The 27971-nt window shown below is 40.2% G+C and overlaps 2 protein-coding genes across 3 annotated transcripts; one reads left to right on the plus strand and one right to left on the minus strand.

Moving 5' to 3' along the window:
* The first annotated feature begins 107 nt into the window (after window positions 1-107).
* LOC108887755 (nascent polypeptide-associated complex subunit alpha, muscle-specific form) lies at window positions 108-10949 on the plus strand. 2 transcript variants are annotated; one of them, XM_051075470.1, is made up of 4 exons: window positions 108-357; window positions 742-779; window positions 2889-5109; window positions 8154-8464. In XM_051075470.1, the coding sequence occupies exons 3-4, from the start codon at window positions 2898-2900 to the stop codon at window positions 8330-8332; spliced, it is 2391 nt and encodes a 796-aa protein (XP_050931427.1). In that variant the 5' UTR covers window positions 108-357; window positions 742-779; window positions 2889-2897; the 3' UTR covers window positions 8333-8464. The 2 variants fall into 2 exon arrangements, with proteins under 2 accessions (XP_050931427.1, XP_018538785.1); XM_018683269.2 differs by having other exon boundaries at window positions 113-357; window positions 2889-10949.
* On the minus strand, window positions 1498-27971 carry LOC108887756 (lymphocyte-specific protein 1). Its single transcript, XM_018683272.2, has 15 exons — window positions 27704-27971; window positions 21308-21448; window positions 18913-19165; window positions 17830-17966; window positions 17487-17754; window positions 15740-15871; window positions 15515-15538; window positions 15312-15353; window positions 14610-14641; window positions 14166-14247; window positions 13671-13814; window positions 12778-12876; window positions 12325-12408; window positions 11607-11703; window positions 1498-2596 (listed from the first exon to the last, which is right to left on the minus strand). The coding sequence occupies exons 1-15, from the start codon at window positions 27760-27762 to the stop codon at window positions 2571-2573; spliced, it is 1620 nt and encodes a 539-aa protein (XP_018538788.1). The 5' UTR covers window positions 27763-27971; the 3' UTR covers window positions 1498-2570.

Genomic DNA, 27971 nt, shown 5'->3' on the forward strand with positions numbered 1-27971 from the left:
GATTAAAAACTGTGAACCCTCTGTAACTGATATCATGCCAATTGCTCTTGTCCTGCTTACAGACTGGATCCCAACTCATGGTCTGTTGAGCTCATAAAGGTGACCACCTTCCCTCAGGTGGAGGTGCCTGCTGACCGCCTGTAGGGGCTGCACCTCAGCCATCTCAGGTGGCCTGGAAACCCCCATCTGCCCCTGCAACACACACTGAAGGCAACAGTTTTATTTTTGGAGTGGCCACGGGCACTGTGGCTCGCTCCCTAAAGCTTCTAGTTCACTTCAGGATGAGACGGCCCTGTGGCACTCTGAGCCGGGATTAACAAGCAGAGAGCAGTTTGTCCCAACAGCCGCTCACCGAAGGTAAACCAGTCAAACTCAGTGTCTGTTGATTGACAAGCTGGTGGTACTGCAGCGTGTTCCTGACCCATCAGCCAGGTGCTAACCTGCAAACGATGCATAGGATTTGATAGTGGCACGTGCACGATCTGAAATCTTAAACGCATGATGCATATCAGACATTATATCCATGAGAGGAAGAGCTTGCAATGCAGTGTTTTATGTTTCTGCACATTTTCATGCCATGACAGATAAATGCAAGCATGAGTCAGGCAATAACAGAACATGCACACCAGCACATTGATTATACTTTTAAGCCTTTTTATCCACATTTTATTCTAAATTTAAAATAAATCAATTGTCTTTGTTCCTCTTTTCTTACACTCAACTGTTGTTTACATTTTGTAGCCTGTCCACTGCACAAGCAACACCTGCTCCTGCTTCAGGTAAGTGTTGCTCTGATTCATAATGTAGCAGCCTGATGATTAGCCATGAGCTGGCCTTCCATTTTGTTTAATTGAGTTCCTTAAAGCTAGATAGATTGAGGTCATGACACAGTTTTATCACAAAGCTAATCTTATACTTTCCTCTTTTGAGCTGCTCCAGTGGAAGCCTCCCAGATATCCAACCCCAGAGCCTTAAAAGGGGGGCTTCTCATGTGTCAGCTGGCCCTCTTGTCACTGCAACTGCAGGAGCCACTTTGACAACAAGGATTAATGTTAAACTTTTGCTTAAAACTAGACAAACATCACAGGGTGTTTCAAATTCAAGAAAGGGACCAAACCTCACAGGATGTATTTCTTTACCAGAGCTTCAGTACTTTAAACGTTCAAGTCAAAGTTAAAGAAAACACCAAGTTAGGTATGATTATCCTGCTTTTCTCAGACCAAACCAGCCTGAACATGACATGAATAAAAATTCAGGAGAATCATCACTCCGTAAGATGAGGTTAGGCTCTCAGTCAGAGCAGCTCTGAGAGGATTTGGGCCTCGGATTGATTTCCAGCAGACTGAGGCTGTTTGTGTGAGTGCAGGACGGCAGGCAGCAGGTGCTCGGTGTCAGGATGTTTGCTCTTATTTCCCTCAGTCTAAAATTAGACCGTGGACCTTTTCTAGTGTCATGCAAAGATACACCAATATTCAGACAGAAAGGGAACAATTCAGCTCATGTTGCCACTTGAGATGACCAAGTGAGTTTATTAACAGTACATAAACCAATTATCATAAAATGTCAGTTACATTTGAATATTAATTAGTTTTCGTACAGTATGTGCATCAAAATTCAATTTCCTCTGCAGCTCTGACACGTCTCTGTCCAATATAATCCTAGATGAGCAGGATTATTTGTTACATTTATTGTCACTTAATTATGCCTGTGATCTTTGACTTCCTTCTCATTGTTTCAATTCACTGCTGCTCATGTTTTAAGTTTAAGTTAAGTGGGTTATGAACATTAGTTAAATGCTAACACCCGTCCTCCCTGCATGAACCTGCTCACCCTCCTGTGTGCGCCAATCATGTTGCTTTGGGTTTACTTTTATTTTGTGCAGAGGTCATTTTTAAACTCGACAGTCTCCTTGAGAGACTATTTTCATAAGTAGTTTGTCATCATTTCAAAGTAGCCTTGGCATAAGTGATGGCTTTACATGCCTTTCTATTTCCAATAGTGACGCTTTGTGTAGCCATGCAGCATCTTCAGGACCCAATTAAGAGTTTTGAAACCTGCTAATGAGCTCGTTGTCATGAGAGCTCATAGTTCTCTAAAGCCAGCTACAGAGTTTTCTCAGAGCCATTAGCATGGGTTAAATCAGTACAGTTGGTAAGCAGCTGAATAAACTATACATGCAACACAGTAGAAGATAATGAGCTCATCTAGGCTGTAAATCACAATGGAAGCAAAAACAAAAACTTTGTAAATATTGAGGAATCAAACACCTGCAGTTCTTCTAATTGATTTTATTTCATCGTAGTCAAAGATATACTACTGCCGAAGTACCTTGAGATATTATTCACAGGATAAAATGGATACCTGTCCAGTATAAATAGGGAACAGACTCACTTTTTGCTTCACTACTTTTTTTTTAAATGATAACAGAGTATCGAAGTAAATTTGTCTTTACAACAGGATTTAAGAACATTTCCAACCTAAAGCTTGAAACACAGAGAATGATGAAATAATAGTGGCTAAAATTTGTGATGTAACAAAGGTTTTTTTCTTTTATAAGTCCAACACGTGTTTCACAAATCGTCATAGGGTTGTCCAGCTGTAAAGAAAGAAAAATAATTTATTACTATCAGCAATTATACTGGTCATATAGACACAATTAATAACTATTGTCAAATATCTAAAAACAGACCCTTTTCTGGGAAACTGGTTCATCACTAGTATTGACAACAAATAATGTTAAAAGCATTTGTTTTGTTATCAAGTGAATACTTTTTCATTACAAAGCTTTTGAAGAACAATTTGATTGTTTAGTATCTGCTTTGCTGTTATTGTAAAAGTAGATTTTTGGCTTAAGATAAATAGACTGAGAAGTCTTATCTGTCTTGCAGGAGTCTGAAATGCTGATGGAAGTCAGCTACAGTAATGGGCTGGAGCCTGACCTTTCCCAGCAATATCCTCCACCCTTACTGCCAAAACCAGGCAAAGACAACGCAAGGCTTCAGAAACTCAAGAAGAAGAGAGCCAAGAAAAAAGGCAGTCTATCTCAGACGCCCATCCCCTTTCGTTCCTGTTTGTCGCCTGTCAATGAAGCAAGCACAGACCTAGAGCACAGTGACCAGTCCAGCCCACCAAGGACGCCAGATTCAGCGTACATTGCAGACTCCTCAGTATCCGGTTTCCCCTTTGCTTCCCTTTACAATCACGCTGAATCTGCATTCCCTCATCCTCAGAGCAGCCCCTATGGCCAAACTGGCAGCTTTCCCTCTCAGTCCCACACAGCTCAGATCAGGATTTCTGAGGACCAGGTGGCTCCACTGTATGAGTGCTCTTCTTTTCTATTCGATGACGTGACTCCTTTGACGATGCCACCTTTGTCTTCACCACCTGAGCAGGTCCCAGCACCACCTCTTTCCTCTGCATTAAATTTAAACATGACACCAAATTCCCATGGGTCAGTCACAACAGTCTCACCAGTCGCTGTGTCGCAGGCCAGCCCTAAAATATCAACTCACAGCCTGACCCTATCCCCAGCTGCCCTCAACTGTGGCCCAGGCCTGGCACCTTCTCAAATTGCAGACCTACCTCCTGTTCCAGTGCTGCTCTCACTTTCAAACACCCAGACACAACCTTTTATTCCCAGCCAGAGGGAGACAAACACCATTTCAAAGGACACCCCTCAGAGCCAGATGTCGCCTTGGACCACCAGAACTACCAGTAATGGCACCTTTGTTCCTAGCCAGATGTCCCCTGAGATGACTGCCTCAAAAATATCACTTGTTGAAGCAGTGAAAGAGTCGAGACCTGACACCCCACAAACCAGGATTTATACATCAAAGGCAACATTTTATGAGATCTCTAAACCTCCCTCCATCCAGGATCTCACAGTAATAAACCCAGCCTACCAGGGAGCGTCATTATCTGCCATATACAGGGAGAAAACAGCTGTGTCAGTGGTGAAAAGTGATCAGAAACTGTTTGTGTCCAGGACCCAAAGTGGAAGACCTAAGACCCCCTCTTGCACACCTGCTCAAGTATACACACCCGCTTTTGAAATATCCAAACCTAACCCACTGTTATTTGCTGCAAGTCCTGCTTTCAATTGCTCCCAAGACTTACAAGCTCCTTCTGTTCCCACTGAGATTAAAAACAAATCAGCAATTCAAACTAGTGGTAAAAGTAAACCTCCTGCTGCCACAGAAGAACTGATGCCTACTGATGTTAATAACATAACTTCAATCAGACAAGCCAGCAATTACAGAGAGATAGAGGTTCAACATACTCAAAGGAGTACAGTAAATCTAAGTGTTGCCAATTCTGTGCTGTACCACAGAGAGAATTCAGCATCAAGTATCAACACACTGGAATCCACTGAACCCATCACCCCAAAACTAAAAGCAGAACAAGCTATAGAAGCTGAAGCTTTATCTTTGCCAAAGGTTCCAACATTTCTCTCTGTACCGAAGACTTCATATCCCAATCCTACACCAGTGATTTCAATGCAAGCACCAACAAGTCCAAGCCCCCTGTCGTCCACTAATCGTCCACCTGTGTTTGAGGCACGCAAGTCTTTGTCATCATTATTGGAAACTCAAATGTCATTAGCGGCCTCAAAGCCAAAATCACGATCAACATATTATGGGCTTACGCCCGCTGAGTATGTTGCCTATGGTGGAATAAGGAGTGTTGGATCACATCACAGCCCTGTACCCTTCAGGGTTGACGAAAGATCTTCAAACAAAGCACAGTCAGAAGTAGCTGTAGATGTACCACACATCTCAAAGTCAGAAGCAACAAAACAACCCAATGGACATCAAGATCTTCCCCCTTCAATGGAGCTTTCTGCTGCTCACAGTTTAGAGCCTCTGTCATCTCCAAAAGATTCAGAGCATCCAGCTGAACGGATTGTCACATGTAGCAAAGATGTGTTTGAGGAAAGTCGCTCTGAAGCTCACAGTATTGGAATACAGTCACTTAAAACGTCTAGCATGGACACAATAAAACCTGAGTTTCCTCTTGGCTTGGCACAGAAAACAATGCAACAATCCACAAGTGACGTACCCACACCAAAAGCCTCATACTCTGAGGCTCCAATACCAATGCCTAAAGCAGGTGAGGTACACACACAAAGTGCAGCACTACTTTCTGTAGAGGCAACACTAAATACAACTCCATGCCTGACAGATAGCAGTGGTCTGTTGAGTTCTTCCTCACCTTTAGTGAAAGTAGACTCAGATACAGGAACACAATACAGTGCAAAAGGGATAGATGCCAGAGAGAATCTTGAGAAAACACTTACAAAAGAAGAATCAAAGGTCACAAATGCAAAACAACAGTCAGGACTAATAGAGATAGCACCAGTCCAACCATACCAAACTGCTGGCAGTCCATCAAAAGCAAATGGATTCAGTGTTCAATTCACTGCCAAGCCCAGTCATAAAAATCTGGTTGTTCATCCCCTGTCTACAGACTTAGATCCCAAATTCTCAGGGAGTGCCATCATAAATGGCTCATTCAACACAGGAATACAACAAGCCACAAAACTGGTTTCAGAAACACCACTGCACAGTAAAGTGGCTACTGAAACCATCTTGCCTAAACAAAGGGAGGAGGTTAACCAACAAATTAAAGTGAGCAGCGAGGTTATTCTACCCAGTAAGACAAATGTAGTGAACATTTTACCTGCTATGGCTGCTAATATAGGATACAGTATCCTTACCAATATAAGCACTGAGCCACAGTTCTCAAATATGTTCTCTAAAGAACCACTTGATACTAACTCAGGATCCATGTTACCACATGAGCCTGTCACAGCCTCTATATGTTCTGCACAGTCCAGTATCTGCACAGTATCTGCAGCCGAGCAAAGCACCAAATTCACACAGCAGGTCAGAGCAGAAACTCTAATTTACAGTCCTAGTCAAACAGCAGAAAACAAAATCCATTTTCCTGGAGCAAGTCTTTCTTTGATATCTTCCCAAGCACCAACTGTACTAAACCCATCTCCTGTAAATACTACCCCACTAAGTAAACCTACCACAGACACCAAACTCCCAGGCCCATCTGTCATCGCAACCAAATTACCCAGTTTTTCAGACATTAAATTCCCTGCAGAGACAGATGCATCTAATGTGCCAACTAAAGAGACTCAAAAGCCAAACAAAAATGGTGAGAATGTATTTGTAAACACACCAAGTAGCATAGGATCCAGCAGCCAAATTAAAGTTGTTCAGGGAGCAAATTTCTACATAAACTCAAGTAGACCTATAGTAGAGATTACACAAACCACTGAAACTACTCTTAATATCCCTGCTAAAGATGCAATACTGTCTAACCAAGCAAATATAGAAGACAAACGTCCAATTTCTATTAATGGTAAGACTAACAGACTCGGCACCTCAACAAAAGTAGACACAACACAGTATCCACAACTCACCAATGGAAGAGTCGGTTTAGAAACTGGGAATATACAAGCAGAGCATTTTCCCAATATACCTATTAGAGCAGAAAACATTAAAACAAAAATAGCCTCTAGTCTTTCAAAAGGAAATGTAGCACTGACCACACCTAGCAGTGAAACAAATTTGTATAACAAACCATGTGCAGGAACTGTCAGTCAGTCACCTGGACAGCCAGGAGGTGTAGAGGCTGTTCTGCCAGCTGCAAAATCTGCACAGTCAAACAAATCCAGTTTGGACAGCAGTGGTCACAGTATTCCTACTATTGAAATTAAAGTCAACAACAGGCTTCATACAGAAACTATTCTGCCAATGATAACAGATCCAACAGTGAGCAGTAAACCAACACTTAATACTGTTCAGGTCAGTAGACCGACTGTGCCATCAAGCCCTACCATGGGCCACGTCACTCCAAAAAGCCCACAGCTGAGATCAGAGAGCTCTGCAACAAAACAACCTACTGATGTAATACCAGTTTCTGGCTCTATTACCCAATCAAGAGTCTACGCAAAAGCAGATAGTAAACAGTTTGCTAATCTTGCTACTGAGGAAAGGTCATCTGTGACATCTGCACCTCAAATTACTAATAAAACTGCCATTAAAGAACAATCCCCTTTCATTCAGCCAATTACTGAGAAAAAGTCTTTAGCAAGTCACACTACAAAAACTAAACACTCAGTAACTTCTTGTACTGAGATGACAACTTCCATTTCCACTGGTTATAATACAGCTAACATATCTAATATCAATGTAGAACAGCAAACCATTACAATGCCAGGTCATATCAAGCTGCCTGAAGATAATGTTCAAACCCCTGCACTCATAGCAAGCTCTCAGACTGGAGTGAAACCATTTTGGCAATCTTTGACTGAAATGAAGAAATCTAAAGATACTAACACTCATGCTGTAAATAGTCAGACCCCATCAAACCCTGTTTTAAGTAACTACGCTGCTACAAATATTCAACCCCTTAATGAAGCCATCAGGGATTTTAAAGCCCCACTTAGCCCTGCTACAGTAACTAAACCTTGGACTGCAACAAGAGCTTCCCCTCTACCCGAGCCAAGATGGACCTGTACTCCAACCTTACCCCGGTGCTCCCAAACTCCTGTCCCTGTAAACCAAACTACAGAAACAAAACCCTCATCAGTCATTAAGAAAGACAAGACAAACCCTCCCATTGTACCTCTTCAAAATAATCCACCGACTAGTACAGTTCAGCCTTCTGCTAAGTCATTGACAGAAAATAAATCAAAACCAGACATAAAATCACCCACAACCAAGGATACTTCAGTCCCTGAGGTAAAAGTACATTCCCAAACACAACAGGTAAAAAATACAGCATCAAATTCAATCAAGGAAGGAAAACTCTCCCCACTGCAAATTGAAACTAGTGCTTCCATCCATTCTACTGATCCTGTTTTAACCAGTAAACCTACTCTAAAAGCAAAACCTCCAACTAAGCAGGTAGCGTCAAGACCTTCCTCTGCCACAGTAGAAACAAAACCCTCAGTTGTAAAAACTGAGTCTCCCCCCAATCTGGTCCAGATTAGCTTGCACACCAGTAATGTTCAGCCTTCGACAGAGCCACCAGTACAAAGCATTTCTCCTGCAAAGCCAGCAACAGATACTGTCATGAAACCGTCCATAGTTAAAGCTGCTGTGATTGACTCTGCCACTCCTGCCTCTCTGCCTCAGGCCTCAGTCTCAGTCAAAGCTCCATCCCCAAACAGAGGAACGTCACCGCCATCTCAGCAAAAAGTTGGACTCAAAGACAAGGATGTTCTGAAGACCAAAACTACATCTGCACTGACGGAAGCCCCGGCAGCCGAACCCTCCACGAAGTCAGCGACATCAACTGCATCTTCAACTGCTGACAAGACAGTTGTTACACCCCCTTCATCTGCTGAGCCAAAGGCAGCTCAGAAGCCAAAAAGCCTTAAGGGTAAGCTCAGTGGATGGACACGGCTCAAGAAACACATGGTTGTTGAGCCGGAGGAACCTACGTTTCCAGAGCCGGAGGCCAAATCTCAGGTCGGGGCCAGTGGCAACAATGAGGAGACACATCAAAGCGGTGGTGATATGTTGTCAGCAGACCATTGTGCCAATCAGGATGTGGTTAAAAACAAAGAAGGTCCAAAGGCTTTGAAGATGTGGGATGCTCTTCTCTTTCAGATGTTCTCCACAAAAGAACGAATAATACAACAGCTCAATGCCTCCAAGAAAGATTCAGACAAGAAAAAGGCCTCTAAAGATAATCAGGCAGAAGTTCCCTCTTTTGTTAATCGCCTACCAATTTTACTTTACAGCCCCCGTTTTGATGCCAGGAAGCTGAAAGAGGCTGCAGAGAAGCCACTAACGAAAATAGCAGCAGTGTTTGAGAAGGGGCTGATAAAACGCAAATGTCAGGAGGAGGAACGCAAGGACTTCAACAGAAAAGCCAGAGGGTTTGGTTCAGCAAAAGCTACAGATATGTAACTTGAACTGATGCAAAAGTATGTCCGAGATTGATTAATGATTTCTCTGTTGGGAGACAGAAAGATGAAAAACCATTTGTGTATTTCTGAAATAGAATAGCTGAAATTAACTTTATACATCAGGGCCACAGTGAGAAGGCAGATTATTATAGAGGCAGGGAAGAAAGGGGGGCATTAAAAGTGTTACTGATTATTGCTCAATCAACATCTGCTTGACCCAATACTGGTAAAAGAACTTTTCCAAGTGATCTAAATTTAAACTTGGAGAGCGAAGAAATTACACTAAAAGAAAATCCATCCCTACGTTGATACAAAGTTGATACAGCATATTTCTGATATTCTCATCAGGTGTGGTTATTGAGGGTGTGTAAGTAGTGTATAAGTGACTGTGACAGCTTTTAGAGGTCAAAAATATTACTATAGGTGTGATAGAGGGGTGGTGACTTTAAAAAAAAATCAAATAAGGATGAAAAGCTGAGGCAAAGAAAGCAACTCTACTTTGTTTTCATTTGAAGATGGCCTGGATGCAATGTTGGATGCATGAACTGTAGATAACTTTGATAGATATAAGATTGTTTCATTTGTCATGCTCTACCTTTTTCTATTTTTCTAAACAAAGTAAGGCTTTTAGTGTACACCACTGGTAGGCAGTTTTTAATCTCTGTAATAAATAGGGCTTTTACATTCCTGGAATATCAGGGCAGGTGGGTTTTGAAAGAAGGAAAACAAATGAAATGAATGGTAAATGTCTAGCCAGAACAGATTTTGGTTTCTGCAAGTCAGGTTTTGGATGGAAATGTGGTGGGACATGTCCAGACTTTTGATCAGGGCAGAATACTACACAACCACACAAGCTGGTGCATTTGGGGCTGGGCAACATGGTATCCGCAACATCTTTTTCTGATGTCAGTATATATGATTTTACAGTATCTGATTTGGTTCCAGGGATGGCAGTCTTTGGTGTGTTTGTTGGTTGGTCTGCCACTTTGGTATTGACTGAAATATCTCAACAACTGTTTGATATGTGCCAAGAAATTTCATACAAACATTCATCATCCGTAGAGGATACTACTGCTTTAAGTGATTCTTTGACTTTTCCTGTAGGGAATGGATTGCCATCATATTTGCTACAGATAATCAAGCTCTGTAGAAGGGTTAGGCTTGTGGTTTGGTAATACCCTAACTTCTTTGTGAAGCGTCTAGCTGTAGACTCTTATTTCCAAAGGACTACATATTAAAAGTCACTTTGGGAGGAAAGTGACACCATAATGCTTTTTGGTGTTAATTTGGACCATCACATTACATATTGCCCAGCCTTAATATCAGATTCTTGTGTCATCATATCACCAGTGTTGTATGAAAAAATTACTTTTAAAATGATTTTAAAAACTTTGAGATCTGGGGAAAGTTTTTTCAAGTTTCACTAATATATGCTGTCCATAAATTATAGGCATGCATATTTCAGACTGTTTAGTTAAACTCCAGAAAGGTGGAGATGAATTGTTTTCATTCACAACAGTGATGGTATGATAATATTTCCACATTGTTTTGTTGGTTGCTAGTATTTTCCTGCTCTGTGACGGATTGCCCAGGTTATGAACAATATTACTGAGCTAGGACTATAATTTGGATGTAGAAGTGAATACTGATGAATGATGATGATTATGGTGAAGAGGCCTGCTGTAGGAGGACAGACTGAAGGAATTTGAGTGACAGTTTGAGAGAGGGGGCAGATATTATATGTGATATGTGATATTTCACAGCTTTGGAGAATTTGGCTGCTGCCGTAGCAGGTACTAGCATGTTAAGTTATTTTGACCCTTTTTGTCTCCATATTGGATTTTAAAAATTGTTTTCCACAAGATGACCATCATGATGTGGGACTTCTCTCATGTGATGGGGGCTTTACCCCCATAAGCTACTTACAGCCCCATTTATTACATTGATGCTTAAGCTACAATAAGTTTTTGTTTACTGTGTGATTCGCAAAAATGCATAAAGTTGAAAGTGAAATTCTTGTCTTGTATTTCTCATTTTTTATCACTGCTTTAGCTGGCACTGAAATACCTGAACAGCAAGTTCCAACAGAACTAGTTTAGAGGTGTAAAAGTTGGTGCCTTACAGCTGACAAGTCCTGGTTAAAGGATAAGGCTGGTGTTATTCTGTATTTTTGTTATTGTCCACAAATCCTGTGAAAAGTCCAAAACCAACAATGTTAGTCTGTCACCCAATGCTTTCTGACTTCCTTATCCCGTCCAAGGCTGTTGGCCCAAATCTATTAGTTCATACATGAGGTTGTAAATCTTTAAAACTGGTTTCATTTTTTAAAAAGGCTGAATAATTTTCTGAAAGTTATTCAAACACAAGGAAATAGTGATTTTGTTGGGGACCATTTTCAGTGCTGGATTATCCTCATTTGGTCCTCTTGTGTGGGTGTGGTCATTGTAATGACAAAACTTGTCACTCACTGCAACAGTGTGGCTTACTCTAATAGTTTTTGGAAGAAAATGGAGCTCTATGGCACAGAGGAAAAAGATACAACAGGCTTTGGCCAAACAAACAATATTTATTAATAGGAGACACTCACTGTTGGTTTTGGTTCTGATGGGATTTGTTATCCTCTTTTTAAATATGCAGTAAATGTTTGGTTTTTTTTTTTTTAATTAATTCTTACCTGACTGACAGTTCACGTCTTCAGTGTCAACAGAAACCTTCTCATACTTTCCGTGACCCGTCACCACAAATTTATACCTTTTACCAGGGGAGCTTTCCTGAAATTCAGTTGATAAAACAGTATTGATAAAGATTTACAGACATTTATGCTGAAACTTAACGTCACTTTAATCGCACTTAACGTTAAATGCGATTTTTTTTTTAATCGTAAATATATTAAGCAATCCCCCCCCCCCCCCCCCTTATTTTTGTGGCAAGTTTTTGTTAATGCTGCCAAAAAGTTTAAACCTTCCACCAACAAGTAAAAGATCAGATGTATGAAGTCATAACTTTACAAAATTGATTTTTAATTTCAATTTTATTTTAAATACAGAAGCTATAGGAATATTTCTCTTTTTGTTTGTTGTTGTTTTGTTTTGTCTATTTGTATGACTGATTGATTAGTTATTTTTTCTTCATTAACTCTCGTGGTGTCCATGAGCACATACTGCCTTAGTTCGCTTCTCCCTACAACTGGAACCACAGACTTAAATCACATCAAGTGGAGTGTGTTTTGTGATGATAATTTGCAAGAGGCAAATTGTTAAGTTGTGTGTTAATTAACCAAAAAAAAAAATCCCTGAACCTGTTGTGCTCACATTTTGCAGGCCACTGTGGAAAGACACCGTAGTCTGATAACTCATCAGTGAGGATCAATAGACTTTGGCATGAATACGTACCTTCCCATCTTTTCCAGAGGCTAATGTGTCACCAAGACTCTCCCATAAATTTTTCTTGTTTAAAACACCGCCAGGTTTTATTTCCTGCCAACAAAATATAAAAACTGTCATCTCAGCATGAACGTGATGTATGATCTCTAAGTGAATGAACTGTAAACTGCTGTTGCAGCAACAAGGTGGCAGAATTTCACCGATATGACACAAATTCCAGAATTACCTGAACATAAACTAAAGGGAGAAAGAGAAAGTTATCAGACAAGTTAAAAGGAAAACTAAGAGGAGAGAAAAAAGTGACAAATAAATAGTTATTGTCACAGAATTGAAACAGAAAAAAAGATTGATGCAAAACATGCAGCGACATGGTAATGTAGGATAGCAGGGTGAATACACACATTTCAAACAGTCAGGGTATTTCAGGAGTAATTTAGGATAAGGAGGTGAACTCTGTCTTACTGCTGGTTTGGAGGGCGAGCTGCACCTGCTGCCATCTTCACCTCCTCTCACCCACTGATTGATGAGATCAGCCACGCCGACTTTTACACTGTCTGCATCCTGAGACAGAGATGAAAAATCATTTATGTGAAAAAGCAAACCACTTTATGAGGATGAAAGAAAGTAAATGTTTTAATTGAAAAAAAATGTTTGTATGAGATGGATGGTGCCCTTTTTAAACCTTACTTAAACCCTATTTGTGTTGAGCTTTACAAGACAATAAGAATAAGTAATTTGGCTTCTAAACAACAGACTACCAGCACTTCAGTAATTTCCCTGGTCATCAACAGAGCTGAGCTAAAGGCTTGCAGCCACCAGACTGTATTTTCCACAGTGTTTTAAGATGATTCCATGATTCAGTCTGTGTAAAACTAGCTCCCAGCGACTACATTTCAGCAAACAGATGTTTCTGTTATTGTGATTAGATTAGCTGTACAGTGACTTGACCTGACTTGATGAAAGTGCCAGCATCCTGTAATTATCATTTATGGCTGCAGAGACTGCTGTTGTGGCTTCTCAGAAAAAGTTACACAGCTTCTCTTTAAACTTCTAATAACCTCCCCAGTGGAAACAGGAACTAGAGTTAGTGCCTCAGTTATGGCCAAAATCATGTTGTGACAGTGACCTTTGACCTTTGAGCCACCAAAGTCTAATCAGTTCATCCTTGAGTCCAAGTGAATGTTTCTATTACTTTTCATGTTTGGCATTACTGAGATATCACGTCCACAAGAATGGGACTGATGAACAACCTGAACATAACGTAATGCCTCCAGCCACAGCTGTTCCTGCCATGGAGGCATGAAATGTTAGATTACATGACCAATAAAATAAACTTCATCTGTGAACTTCTTAACCTTAGATGCTGTGACTGAGATGGCGTTTTGGTTCCAAGCTTCTCCGGCCTCAAACAGATTCTTCTTGGAGGCAATAGGTTCAGTGGGACTCGTGAGGTCTGTCAGCGTATGACCGCCTGATGATCTGCCATCCTTTGATGAGACCTGTGAGAAGACAAAAAAAAAATCAGTAAGTTTAGATGAAACATTGTGAAGGTTTGAGGCACAGAATCTGAGGATTTTTCCCACTGAAGATACTTTATCCCCCTGAATCTGGGCAGAGAAAATCTGGATTGCTTCTGAAATCACATCTTCTCAAGTATCAGAACCAAAGCACAAGCCTCCTCTCTGCTCTCGACTCATTTCAGTAAAGTGGTTGCAGTGAGGAGCCAGAAAGAACAAACAAGCATGTACGAGTTGCTCAGATGATCTGAAAGGGCAGCATTACATACAACTGCTTAAGTCAATAAAAGGAAAATTCCTGTTAAAGAGGAGGGTAACTCAGTGGGGTTTTACCTCGAGTGCATGTGTGTACTGCTTCAGTTTCCTGTCAATCTTGGAAACAGCACCAGGAGGCAGTGTTTTCCTCATGTTGGTGCTTTAGGAGAATGGACAAATGTTCAGATTAGTTATGGTGAAAAGTATATTTCTTCATATTTTTGCTGCACATGAGATAAATACACCAGAAGAAAAGCAGTGGGCCTGTTTAGGATTAATCAGGGTTTAATTTGAACTGCACTTTTTGTTTTGTTCCTGCAACTAAATTTTATTTTTATTCCAAGGAACATTTCCAAGAGAGAGACAGAATCTCAATGGTTGAATCAGACCCATAGGAGAACAAGAGATTTCTGCCGGTCTGGTTTGCTGTAACAGTCACTGAGGGTAAGTGGTTTGTTGCATTACATTACTGCTCAGCCAGACTTTTAAATCGTATCTCATGGCACACAAACACAGACTCACCTTTTCCTCAGAGACTCAGTTCTCTCTATGATCTGACGAAAGAATAAAGACGATCGATGGTTAAAACTCACAGGAATCATCCTCGTAACTTACACCTGGCAAATGACCTACAGTAACACAGACTTTTTATTGAAGCAGGCTGCAGCTCAAACTGACACAAAGTTGTTATTTGCACCTAATAAAAACAGACATTTTTTCAGAGTGGAATGCAGAAACTTATGTTCCCTCAGTGGTTGTTTTTTTAGGGTGGGGTTTAAACCTCTCAAATCTGGAACATGGACTAAATTAAAAGGAGCTGTTCGAGAAAGAGACTCTGCATCTGTTTATTTGACATAAGGAAGGAAAAATAAGATGAAAACAGAAACAAGGGGTAACTTATTAGAGACCTGTAACCGTGGATGGAGTATAAGGAAATGAACAGAGCTAAAAGCCCTCCACCTCTCCTATAAAGGACCCAACTCTTAAGTAGACATAAAACAATTACAAATGTGTAGTTGTTGCATCTCTTTGTGGTTGTTTGAGTCTCTTTGTAGTTGTTCTGAGTCACTGAATAGTCATTCTGTGGTTTGTGTGTGACTTTCAAACAAGATGTCATTGGGTCCTTGTTAGGACACTTTTGTAATCCATCCATGTCTGCACCCTTTGTAATCTTCATGCAGCTGCTGACCTTTGACCCTGAACATCATCTTTAGCTGCACTCACCGTGCATTTACCATCTGTTGAGACTCTGCTGTTGACTTCATCCTGTAAAGAGGCAGTATGTTCAGTGACTGATAATTGCAGGCTCCAGCAACTATGTCAAGTACAACTCTGACATGCAGCGTGTTTCTCCTGTTTCAGACATAAAATTTAAAATCATACTGAGACACAAATTGACAGCCAGCTGACACGTGCATGGTACTTACTGGATAAAACTGTATGAGGAGTTTCTGTTGGGACAGGGGGCATGGGAGTGAACAACAGAAAATAACAAAGTCAGTGAACCTCTATTTTTGCTTCACTCCTCTCCACTACAGGCATGTTTGGTTACTGTATACTGATTTTTAAAAAAATGAAACATATGGTACCTTTAATTTACATTTGACTCAGAAATACTTTATTATACAGACCACTTGGTTTTTACGAGATACCTTGAATGTTGGGCTCATGGGACCGTAGCAGTTTAATGGCTCCTCGCCTTCGCTGCTGCTGCTGCTGCAGAGAGAAGCTGCAGATCTTGTGTTCACCTCCTCACTCCTTCTGTCTCTCGTCTCCACTGATCTCTAGGACAACACCAACATTCAAATATCAACATATTGTCATTACTTCATGAAAAGGGGTCTGATACTCCCCAGTATCTGTTATTTCAATCTTTTAAACCTTGTTCACATGGCTCACTCACACTGTGTTGGAAAAGATTGCTGAATAACTGGCAAATCATTGTGCTAAGAGTTGGAATTTGTTACATCTTTTATACGAGCCAAAGCAGCATATTTTCTTTTATTACTCTCTGATTTGAGGTCCAAAATTCTTCAGAGTGTGAGTTCCCTAATAAGCTTGCATGTGTTTGATGAAATATTCTCTATATTACCAGGAGAGGTGGGAACATTTTTGGTGTTATGCACATTGCTGCTTAGTAGCAGACGTATGAATAACAAGAATTGAAATCAGAAATTCTGCTAACAGCCCTTTTTAACACCCCACTACCTGAAAGTGTTGGACAGAACTTAAAACATAACGTTTTAGAGATTCGGTCATTGCGAGTAAAAATGTAAAGTTCATAATTATGGTGGCACTTGAGTGAACACGTGGACATTACAGGTACCCTGTGGGGTTTTTGACCAGCAGTAGCACTATGAAGGGATGTTTTTACAACTGGTTCCCTGTTTTGTTTGTTCTTGTTCATGTTCACAATGACACAATACACATTCCTGCCAACTGTTTCACATTATTCCACTTAAATTATTCCACAAATAAACGAAGCAGGTTTTAAATTTTTAAGAGAAATTGTCTTTGTAAATGTTTTATGAGGAAGGAAATGGATTCAACCCCTTTTATTGTTAAGGATACACACAGTGTGTTTCGTGGGCAACACTGACTGTTATGGAAAACAGTTTCTGCCAGTGTGATGAAAAAAAAATTCCTGTAAGTCATTATAATGAGAAACATTCCCAAAATAATGACTTAGTGTCTAAAATTGAGTTAGAGGTATAAAGTTTCCTTTTACTTTGAGATTCTAAGTCTATTTGTTTCATTATTTTGAGATGTTAAGTCTTCTGATGTCTTCTAAACAGAAATTTTGCTTAGAAGAGAACACCACAGGGCACTGTCAATATCAGTATTAAAGGTTTATCTGTTTGGGAGTCAGAATGTGCTCAACACATTTAATGGCATGGAAACAGATTATGACAAATCTTCTGAGCAGAACTGACAGTTTGTGTACAAAAGGGAGATGGTTCACTCTCTGGGGAGAATGAAGGTGCTCAGTTAATTTTAACATTAGATTCTGCTAGGTCTGGTGCATAAATAAAAACTGGTGTGACTGTGGTGCTAAAGGGAAGAGGGAGCAAAAACATTACAATTCATCCTCTGGTGAACATGAATAGCCACAGCACAGTTCATGGACGTTAGGACACTAGTTTTCAAGATACTTTATCATGGACTAAAATGTTGGTTAAGGAGATATTCTGATCCAACAACAAGTCAATGAATCTTGAAAATAATTGGGATTCATCTTCTGGTGACTACAGATATCCACAGCAAGTCGCACGACAATCTTTTGGAAGTCCAACACATGTTTCCAAGATGGTGGACAATGCAAACACCAGACAACTGTCAAATGTTATCCTTAGGCAGCAAAAAACACAGCATTGGAGGTAGAAATAGTAGAAAGCCAACCTTGTCTGGTGTCTTGTGCTCTTTCTCCTCATCTTCCTCCTCTTCTTCCTCCTCCTCCCTGTGTTTCTGCTCCCTCCTGAGATGGAGGTCCTCCCTCATTTCATGTGTGAAGCTCAGTACCTCTTCCTTCTCCAGATTGTCTTCATCTTCAGGGCTTTGTCGGGTTTCTGTTGACCTCCACTCTCTCTGCAAAGTGGGCTGCACCTGTTCTTCCTCTTCCTTTGGCTCTTCCTGCTCCCTCTCCCCATCCACTCTACAGGCCCCTCCACTGTGGAGGAGGTAACAAACCTGGTTAGTAAAGTCAAAATGTCACTGAACAGAGAGATGAGGATGGAAAACATACCGTGGCTTCATTGTCCCTGCCGCCAGGTAGGATGTCCTGTCTGCTGGTTGTCCTGTGGCGTACTGCAGTCTGGTGTCCTGTGGCACAAACACTGACGAGCTATATGACGTCCTGACTTCCTTTTTGCTGCTGGATATCTACAATAAACCAGCGGTGAAACAAGTTGATATGTTTCTCCACAGTGATGATGATCACTGAGAGGTATAAAGAAGTTATGAAGTATTCTGCAGATTAACTTCAGCTACAGGATTTAACATTAAATACTGAGTTTGGAAAGTCTGTGTTCAGATGCACTGCTGTATCTTCCTGGAATCCAATGTTGAATATCTTTCTGCCTATCCTGAGTCAGGTAGTGGTGGCAGCAGGCTAAGCAGGATATTCAAGACGCCTCTCTTCCCAGCAATATCTTTCAGCTCCTGGGGAATCCAGAGGCATTCCCAGGCCAGATGGGATATGTAATACCTGCAGGAAGTTCTGGGTCTACCCCAGGGTTCCCTCCCAGCTGGACATGCCCAGAAAACCTCCAAAGGGATGCACCCTAATCAGCTGCCTGAACCTGAACCACCTCAACTGGCTCCTTGCAACACAAAGCTGTAGTGGCTCTACTCCTAGATCCTCACCCTTTCACTAAGGCTGGGTCCAGACACCCTGTGAAGGAAACTCATTTCAGCTGCTTGTATCAACTTTCTCATTCTTTTGGTCACTACCCAAAGTTCAGGACCATGGGTGAGGTTGGAACATAAACTGAAATCGAAAGCTTTGCCTTCTGGCTCAGCTCCCTCTCCACCACAAGTCTGGTACAATGTCTGCATCACTGCTGATGCTGCACTGATCTGCCAGGCTCAATCTTACCCTTAATTGTAAGACCCATATTGACTGGTTCAGGGGATGTGTTTTTTTAACAAAGCATTGTAGCACTGGACTGTAAAATCATCTGGAAACAATCTGAGAGACAAATTTGTGAATTGATAAGGTGCTGATTTAACACTGACATGTTGAGAATGACCTCAGCATCAGACACACCCAGGACAACACACCCTTTAAGCCCCAGTACTGACAGTGTTGATCTCTGTGACTCTGTACCTTCTCTGGAGGTCTCGTTGAAGCTTCTTGGGCCTGACTGCTTCTTGCTGGCTCCTGTCCCTCTTCCTCCTCTTCTCCATCCTCCTGCTTTTTCTTCTCTTCATGCCCTGGTTTCCACTGTGGTGTTGAACGTGTCTGCTCCCTGGCCCTGCAGTCATCCTGCAGCACCTCCAACCTGTGACTCCAGTCACTGAAGCCCTCATCCTCCTCCAGAACCAGGCAGCAGCTGGGCTTCAGCTCCTCTTTGTCCAATCTGAGGAACAAGTTTAGAACCGTTACCTCAGATGACTTACTGTACAGTACTTTCTGGCTTGAATTAATCGAACCAAAACTTTATTTTTGAGCTAGGATGAACACTCCAGTTGAATCTCTGAATCCCAGTAGACACATAAAGAGACTCAGAGAACCAAATATTCAAACTTCTGCGCTGCTGCTGCATGACACAACTCAGAGGAAATGAAGACCATATGTGGTGTATGTGTATGTGTGGTTTGACTGCAGCTCATAAATAGTTTGGCAAAACAAAAAAAATAAAAATAAATAAATTATAACATAAAACCTATTTTTAAAAATTACATGTAACCATCAATTCCTAAAATACATGTAAAATATATAATGCATATAATGCTCATCATTTTAATGTTGCAGCTGCTAAAAGTGAAGCTAAGTTTAATCACTTTATGGACTGCTGGTTGACTTTTGTCTTGGAAATCAGTATTAACATAGAGAAGCGGAAAATGGAAATACTAAGGTTAAAGTACAGGTATCTCAAAACTGCACTTCAGTGAATGAACAGAAGTATTGTTTGTTTGTTTGTTTGTTTGTTTAATGTCTGCAGTTGTCCAGTAGAAAAGGTTGAAAGCAGCTGAAGTCAAAGATGATGTTTCAGAGAGTGAAGGTTTATTTATCCAAGTAACGGATTATCTTTGATGTCACCCAGAGGTGAACAGGGCAGAGTGTTGAGCAAGGTGGCAGGTGGCAGATGGGACCTGCAGCTTCTGGCTCCATGGCAACAGAGATGGTAACCAGTGGCAACATCAAACAGAGAGACAGCAGCCTCCTGTTTCAGGTAAGTTCAAACGAGCAGACTAAACCTCATCAAAACTAATAACAGAGATAAAAGTTTGTGTATTCTCCAGAGGCTTTCCATTGGTTTCTAAATGCTCTCTGTTTGTTTCACCTTTGTTTGTTATTCATATTTATACCCATCTCAATATATATAATACCTACAATACAGTCATTTAAACCTGTATGTATACCATGTAAGCAAAGTTAAAATATAAATGATTGAGTGTTTTCCAGTATTAGGTTGAAGACAGTCTGATGGTTTGATTAACCATCTTAAGTGACTTATGGTCTGAATTTTGACCACTGTTCCTGGTAATCTCAGCAACCAAACTTAACTTCTTGTTGAAGCTTCAGTGTCAAACTGTTACTATGTAAGTATTAAAAGTATTCAAGTATTCATGGTTCAGTGAGCATTTGATGACAGAACTGAATTTTACTTCATGGTGCGGTAAATGAATCCACTCAGCAGAGCACAGTTTCAGGTGAGCAGGATGTTCCCCCTGGAGAGATGTCACATCTTTGACCAAAACAATCAGAAACTGATGGTGCAGCAGCAGCTTCTTCAGCTCATTCACCTACTGCATCACTGGACAAGACTGAATCTTTTCCGCTGTAATCAGCAATGCAGCTGATGGAAACTGAGCTGAGGAGAGTTTACATCCAATCTGTGACCTAAATGCAAACAACTATGTCACCCTAAAACCAAACTTCAGCATGCAGGAATTAGACAAACCAGGTGTGGTGAAGGAGAAAAAATGCCAATCACTCTAGCAAACCAAATATTCTTCTTTGTAGCTTCTTACTGAACCATAAAACCTTTACACATGGTTTATTCTTAAGTGTCATCCAACAACAGCAGCTCACAAAAAAGATTATTAACTGGGACATCCCTATATCTGTGTGTTGCATGATTATTTACATTTCAACATTTATATCAACATTTAACTAGTTTGTAATTCAAAATTTAACAAAAAGTCAAACATTTACAAAGGTGAATTTACAGTAGCTATAAAACAAGAAGGTTTATTGATCTTTACTGATACTATCACTGTTCTGTGATTTTGGTGTAATTGAAGATGAAGTCCATGTCATGTTTTATTGTTCATTACATAATATCTTAAAGGGGCTATGTGTGTTTTGTCTGCTGTTGAATGTGGTTTCTTTCCAGAAGCTGGTGCTGGTGATGGTCGCCTGTCAAGAACTTCAGCCATCATTGAGTTTTTAGTACATGAGATTAGAACATGTCTTCTGTGGAGTGCTGCTTCTTCGGGGTTGTGTAGACGCTACAGTGAGTGATATTTAGCTGTAAAGCCTGTATTGTACTCACTCCGTGTTGTGTGTCAGCTCGTTGTGATGGGGGGGCTCTGGCCAGGAGGGGCTCTCCTCTCCTCTCTGCTTCTCCCTGGCTCTCCTCCTTCGCTCCCGTTCTACCTCTTCGGCGTCCTCCTGGCTCCGCTGGGCCGTCACCCTGAAGTCAGCACAGACACAAACAGGTCATCAGAGGTCAGAAAAATCATCTTACTCTACACAGTCGGACAGTATCACATACAGTATGTGTTATGTATTCAGTTGTTTCAGCTCTTCAGTTCAAATCAATCTTTTTAAAGGTTAAATGATTCCATTAAATGAAAAGAGTCAAAATGTTTTATATGTAATTTTACACACATTTAATCAACTTGGCAACAATGTTTAGGTGGATAGTACGTGTCAAAATAACATCCAGTGTTATTCACCTCACCTGTAAATGGTTTTAATATTGTGGCTGGTCAGTATATGCCCTATTAGTCGAGAGATGAAAATTTAAACCACGTTATCTGCTCTGCAAACCCAGCTACCCCTTATTCACATTCCCTATCTCCATGGTACAATAGTGAGAGGTATCTATGGAAAAGTGTATGACGATTTCTCTCAGGTAAGTGGATTTGAAAATCAGAGGAAAAAATGACTCGGCCCTCTCTTTCATAGAAAGCTCGCACACTTCTGTCTGATCGGTTCTAGTTTCCAGTGGGCAGGACTTGATAACAATAACTCTTTTTATTGTCTGAGCACATCTGGCGAAGCTCAAGCCAGCTGCTGTGCTGTTTCACTTAATTTCAATCTCTGGAGAGAGACAAAGAGGGAGAGAGGGGAGGAGGTAAAGAGATGGAGGACGGAGGATGGAGACAGACTTTAATCCTGCAGACCTCCAGACCTTCATCATACTTATAGAGATCTGGATAAAATCTTGTCTTAAAACTGGAATAACCAGAGCATTGGAAATATTCAGTCAGACATCTGATTGGCTGTCAGTTTGAAATTATCCACCTCTGAAATCAGAAAACTTGTTGGACTGTGGTTGGGTACAAACAAGTTTTCCAAAGCGTTATGTCATTGTTTTTAAAGGAGAATTACAGTTTATCACAGCTTGGATCCTATTTTTATCAGCCTTGATGGCATTGGACAAGTAAATTGCTGAGAATAAAAACATAAGTTTGATGGAAAAGAAACAGGAGAAGTCGGACAATCAGAGTTTTTAAACCAACCTTCGAGTTAGACACTAGAGGTTAGACTTATTTAGAGAGAGTGCATAAACATCTAGCATAGTTTACCAACCAGCCCCTCTGAAACACATGTAAATACATCCTGTATGTGGTCACACTAAAGGTTTCTGTGTTCACTGTGAAAGCTATCGTTGTCATTTGCTAATATTTTTATTATTTATTTTTCCTTTTATGATTGACAAACTGTTAAAAAAAAGACTAAAAACTAAAAGAACAAACGAAAAAGATTAATGTAGTTTTTCTACAATGTTGAATATCAGAGATGAACCATGGTTTTTAATGACCCCCAAGTCTTTTTAACTGATTTGAACATTACTTAGGGAGAAAGTGAGGTCCCTATCTGTGCAGTAATTCTACCAGTGGAACTGTGTTTGTAATATGTATTAGACAAGTTGAACATGGTGTTGTGTCTGTCGAGAGGTTGATCCTTTATAACACACAATTTCATACTGGACTGGATTTTCTGTAGCGCTGTACTTTCAGTCGAGCTGTTTGAGAGTATGACCCTTTCTATGTTTGGAAACCCTAGCCAGCTGGTAAAAATGTACTGGTTAAAGCAGCTTGTGAATTCGGTGATGATCACAACACTGCAGCAGCATCGTGGGATGAAAACAGGCCAAAGCCTTGAGCTTGTTGGTTTCCATTAAAAGAAAACATAAAACATGCAGACCATGTTGTACTGGCCAATTTCGGCATCAATTAAATGCAAAGGCCTTCACCCAAAAATATGATTAATTTTCCAAACATGTCAAACCCTCAGTTCATCAAACGTTTGCCTGGATGAGATCAGCATCTTTAATGTGCAAAAAACCAATTCAAATATAAAAGAGTGATGAAAATGTCATTGGTTAAAGCTAGTGATGAGGACACTGGCCATGAACAGTTGTGAGTCAAACATGCTGCGGTCATTATTATGTGGGAAGATGACCTACATAAGATTGTGCTCACTAGAGATGTAGTGGGAGCCATGTTGGCAAGAATCGGTCTTTAGTTTGCTGGAAATTGATGTGATGTGTGACAGGGCTATTTCTCAGTCGGGACATTTTTTCAGGGAAAAAGGGTCAACTGGGGATCAGGTTCAATTGTCTGGGCCTCATCATCTCTGACTGAAAGGCAACAGGAGTATGAAATCCTTAAAAAAGACCTTCTAATGGTGTTTCATATTTTAGCCCGCAAACTACAGTTCACATATATTTGCTGTTTAAGTGAAATAAACATTTTTTTTCCCCAAAGCTTAAAGCATTATTATATAATAACTGTAATTTCAAGAGTAATGCTGAACTTTATATCAGCTAAAAAACACATTCAAAAATCATTAAAACCATTCATCTCCAATATCCAGCGAGGAAACTTAAAATAAGAATTATAAACCGAGTTTGGTGCATTTGTTACAGTAACAGCACTGATTAGGATCATGGGTAATATACACCACTCAGCTGTGTGTTTCAGTTCAGTGAGAGAGACTACACAGATGAAGCTCTCTTCAAGAGACTGATAGGTTTTGTTTTCTGTACATGAAAACTGCTCAGACTCTGAGCCCAACAGAATTAGTTACCACTCGTGGCTGCAGGGGGCGCTGCTGCTCAGCAAAGTTGCATTTTGTTGCTTTAACGTGAGTTTTTAGATCAATTCCTCAAATTAAAGGAATCGGTTTTCAGTTTTTTTTTTTTTTTTTTAAATACATCACTGTATAAGTATGTGAATGAAGTAGGAAAGATATCAGTGAATAAACCATCACTTTTATGCTTAGTATCTTATTTTACTTCATGTGTCTCAGGCTGATCAGATAGCCATCTGATATCCAAAACAGTTACACTTTATAATACAGCCTGTGATTTATTGTGTATTTAATGTCCCTTCTTTCCAGTGATTAACGTCATTTTTCCTGAACCTCTGTTTTGCTTCCCAGTACTGAACACAGCTGGTAGGTGCCAGTTATCACTCCCTTGTTCCCATTGTCAGGTTTTCCTCCACTGTATTGATAATTACCAGTAAGTATTTTATCAGTATCTTATTTATAAAAGAGGATTACAAATGTTACCTCAAAAAAGAGTAAATGCAAAATGACTCATTACAGATGGATTTAAATCTAACATCTAGCTTTGTGGTGAAAAGATGGATCTGTGTATCCAAGGACATATTTTGACCTGAACGTCTGTCTCCTGTGATAACAACAGCTGAAGTTAAATTACACTGAAATTTGCCACTGTTCTTCCTGCTCAATCCTGGCTCCTTAAAATTCTGTTCATACAATACTCATTTGTATTGTAGCTATGGTGTCAAATGTCTTTGCTGCCAATTAGTTTTTTCTAAGTGCAACATTTATGCACCACACAGAAGTCACAGGGAGGAGGTCAGGCTTTATGGTGGGTGTACAAACTGCAGGTCTTTGACGCTGGAGTTTGTCCTGCAGAGTCCCGTCTGTGGTCAGTTTTAGGTGACAAAATCATTTTGGTTATGGTTAGGGAAAGATTATGTTCTGCTTTTATATAGAAAGAGTTCACAGTGAGTTTGGACACGATATTTAACCTAAATGACCATCTTCCCTGAACCTTAACCAAAGTGCAGGACTCTGGATCAGAAACTGGTCTCTGCTGTGACAGTCCTACATTTTATATGTCCTTCATCCACCCTAACCACCACCACCTCTTGCGTTACCACAGAGCTTCATTCATTTAAAAAACGATGTTGCCTCTGAACACAATCTAACAGCAAGTATGTTTCCTACAAAACATATCTGCTGTTGCAGTTTAGTTGTGCAGAAACAAAATTTCTGTCAAAAGCCTTTGTGAGAAGTGCATCACTAACTGAAGCAGATATAGATGAAGCATGTCTGCTCTGCTTTATTCACACAGTTGGGGCTGTTACAGTGTATTGTGTCTGCAGGGCAGTCTGGTGCACAAGGTATCTTTGGGGTCTGCTGGGACATTTAACGTGATGCTGCTAAGCATGAATGTGAAACGAGCAAATTATGGAGGAAATCTGCCTGATACGCATCACTTTTTCCACCATTTACACAATGAGGCAATGGAGGCCTGGGGAACGGCATTTTCTTTGTGTGTGTGTGTGTGTGTGTGTGTGTGTGTGTGTGTGTGTGTAGTGGGGCAGGAGGGGGGTTCAGGGCTCAGCCAGATGATGTCATGGCCATTAAGGAGGTTTCAGCTATAAAAGAAGCCATTGAACTCAAAAGCTCAGTGTCATTTTCAGTGAAGTCACACAGCAATGTTCCACCGATCATCAAGGAAACAACAACCTCACTGACAACGAGGAGCAGTAGTTAAGGAGACTGGTTCAAATGTGAAAAACAGCACAAGAAATTAGGCTCCTGTGTCTATTAGAGGAGATAAATCAGAACAGACTGTATTAAGTGGCCAGACTTCTTCCTAAATGGTAACAGAGTTCAACAGAGAATAAAACTGTAACAGGTGATTGAACTGAAACTGATTGTGACTGTGATAACAGTAAGACTTTATTACACACTCTGTGATTTACACTGCAAATTCATTGTATTAATCAGTTCCCAGTGTACTACACAGACAGGTTTCTGCTGGTGCTTAAATGTAGGTTCAGGGGAAGAAAACAAGAGGAAATGAGAAATCAAATTATTTGAAGTATTTTTGTAAATATTGGGTTTCTTCAGGGTGCAGTGCTGGAAAACAAAATTGAAGTTTGAAGATGGTTTTCCAACATTAAAGGGAAGAGCAGCCACACATTAGATCACAGACCACATACCTTATTGTGTGCAATAATTCAACATTAAAGACTGATCCATCTCCATCTGAATTCGTCGTACAATAAAGCAGAAGGCGAAATAGTAAAATTGAGCTCCCTTCCTTTTAATAGTATTTTCTCCTTCACATTGCAATAATGTTTTTTCTCTTTATTTATACTTTGATTTAGATTATATTAAATAACTTCTGACTGTTGATGTTGAGGGTTACTCTGTTTTAGCAGTTCCTAAATTCAGTGGACTTGGATAACGTGTTGGCCTTGAAATGGTCTCAGACCACAGGTTGGTCTTTTGCATCTTTTATCTGGTGTTCCACATGCTTCGATTGTAGGTCCCTTGTTGTTTTCTTTTTGTGAATGCTGCATTAGTTGCACTGAATACCCTCCTTAAAGGATTAAGTCTGCTATTTTTGAACTTGGGCCTTATTTTCCCATGTGTTTGGTTGTAAATGATTGATAGGGACAAAAAAATTGGAGTCTGTGTAGTATTGAAGAAGAATGGTAAACCCAGCCACCGTGAACAGCTGCTGCAATGTAATCTAATTGGCATTTGTCCATGTTGAAATACTCCATTGACAAAAACAGTTAGTTTACTGAGCAGCACACAGGAGTCGTTAGAATACCACTACCTCAATATTGTGTTGTTTTGTGGTACTTCTACTTAGGAAAAGGGGGAGAATGTTGATATGCTCATCCAGGGTTTTAAAATTACAGCTTATACATGCATTATATACAGAATTGTGGAGTAACTGATGAAGCTTTTCCTACACTGTGTTTCTGTGAACATGAACGGTTTTTGTTTTGTTTTGTCTCATCTTGTTTTGTTTGTGGTGTAGTCCAGCAGTGGAATATTATGATCAAAATATTATATAATTAAATAAATAAATAAAATATAATGATGATATTCAGTCCAATGATTTACTTCAGTAAAAGCATTGATAGCATCAAAAGTATCCATACTACACTCCATTACAAGACTTTAGATAGATAGATAGATAGATAGATAGATAGATAGATAGATAGATAGATAGATAGATAGATAGATAGTAAAAAAAAGTGTAACATTTCCCTCTCTAATTTAGTGAAGTAAAAGTATGGAGTAGCAAAGAAATGGAAATGAAAACTGTGCCAAAACTGTGCTTAAGTAGAGTACTTGAGTAAATGTATTTAGTTACTAAAATACTAAATGGGAAAAGAAAATGGGAATGCTAATGTAAAAGACAAATATCTTAACATTGTACCTCAGGAAATATGGTTATCTTCCAACACTGGTTTATTATTAATTTCTTATTTCATGATGAAATATTTAAATCACATTCTGCTTTACTCCTGATCTGTGACTGAAATTCCCTCAAAATTTATATTTTATTCAGTAGAAAACACTAAATAATAAACTGCTGATTTTATCCTGCAGGTACCAGTAAAGACATCCCTGTAAAGTGTCTCTCTCTCACCTGATGAGGTTCTGCAGGAGCTGTCTGCTGGAGCTTCTTCTTCTGATGGACTCTGACATGGTTGAATGGTCTGCTCCTGGTCTGTGTTGGTCCTGGGTTCTGGTTCTGGTGTACAGCCTCTGGTCCTGTTCCTGGATCTGATCTTGGCCCTGGTTCTGGAGACTTTCCTACAGTTGCTCTCTTTTTCTTCTTCTACTGCCTCTGTAGCTCATGTCAGCCTCTCTCTCTCTCTCTCTCTCCCTCTCTCTGTTGAGCCGCCGCTCTCTCC

This window comes from Lates calcarifer, linkage group LG2, assembly GCF_001640805.2.
Source record: "Lates calcarifer isolate ASB-BC8 linkage group LG2, TLL_Latcal_v3, whole genome shotgun sequence".
Classification (NCBI taxonomy): Eukaryota; Metazoa; Chordata; class Actinopteri; family Centropomidae; genus Lates; species Lates calcarifer.

Excerpts from the sequence above, each read along its gene's own strand:
- LOC108887755 (XM_018683269.2), top strand. The coding sequence starts at position 2,898 with ATGCTGATGGAAGTCAGCTACAGTAATGGGCTGGAGCCTGACCTTTCC.
- LOC108887756 (XM_018683272.2), bottom strand. The coding sequence starts at position 27,762 with ATGTCAGAGTCCATCAGAAGAAGAAGCTCCAGCAGACAGCTCCTGCAG. Across the intron at positions 21,449-27,703 it reads CTCCTGCAGAACCTCATCAG|GGTGACGGCCCAGCGGAGCC; the intron begins GTGAGAGAGAGA and ends TGCTGACTTCAG. Across the intron at positions 2,597-11,606 it reads AGACGTGAACTGTCAGTCAG|CTGGACAACCCTATGACGAT; the intron begins GTAAGAATTAAT and ends CTTTCTTTACAG.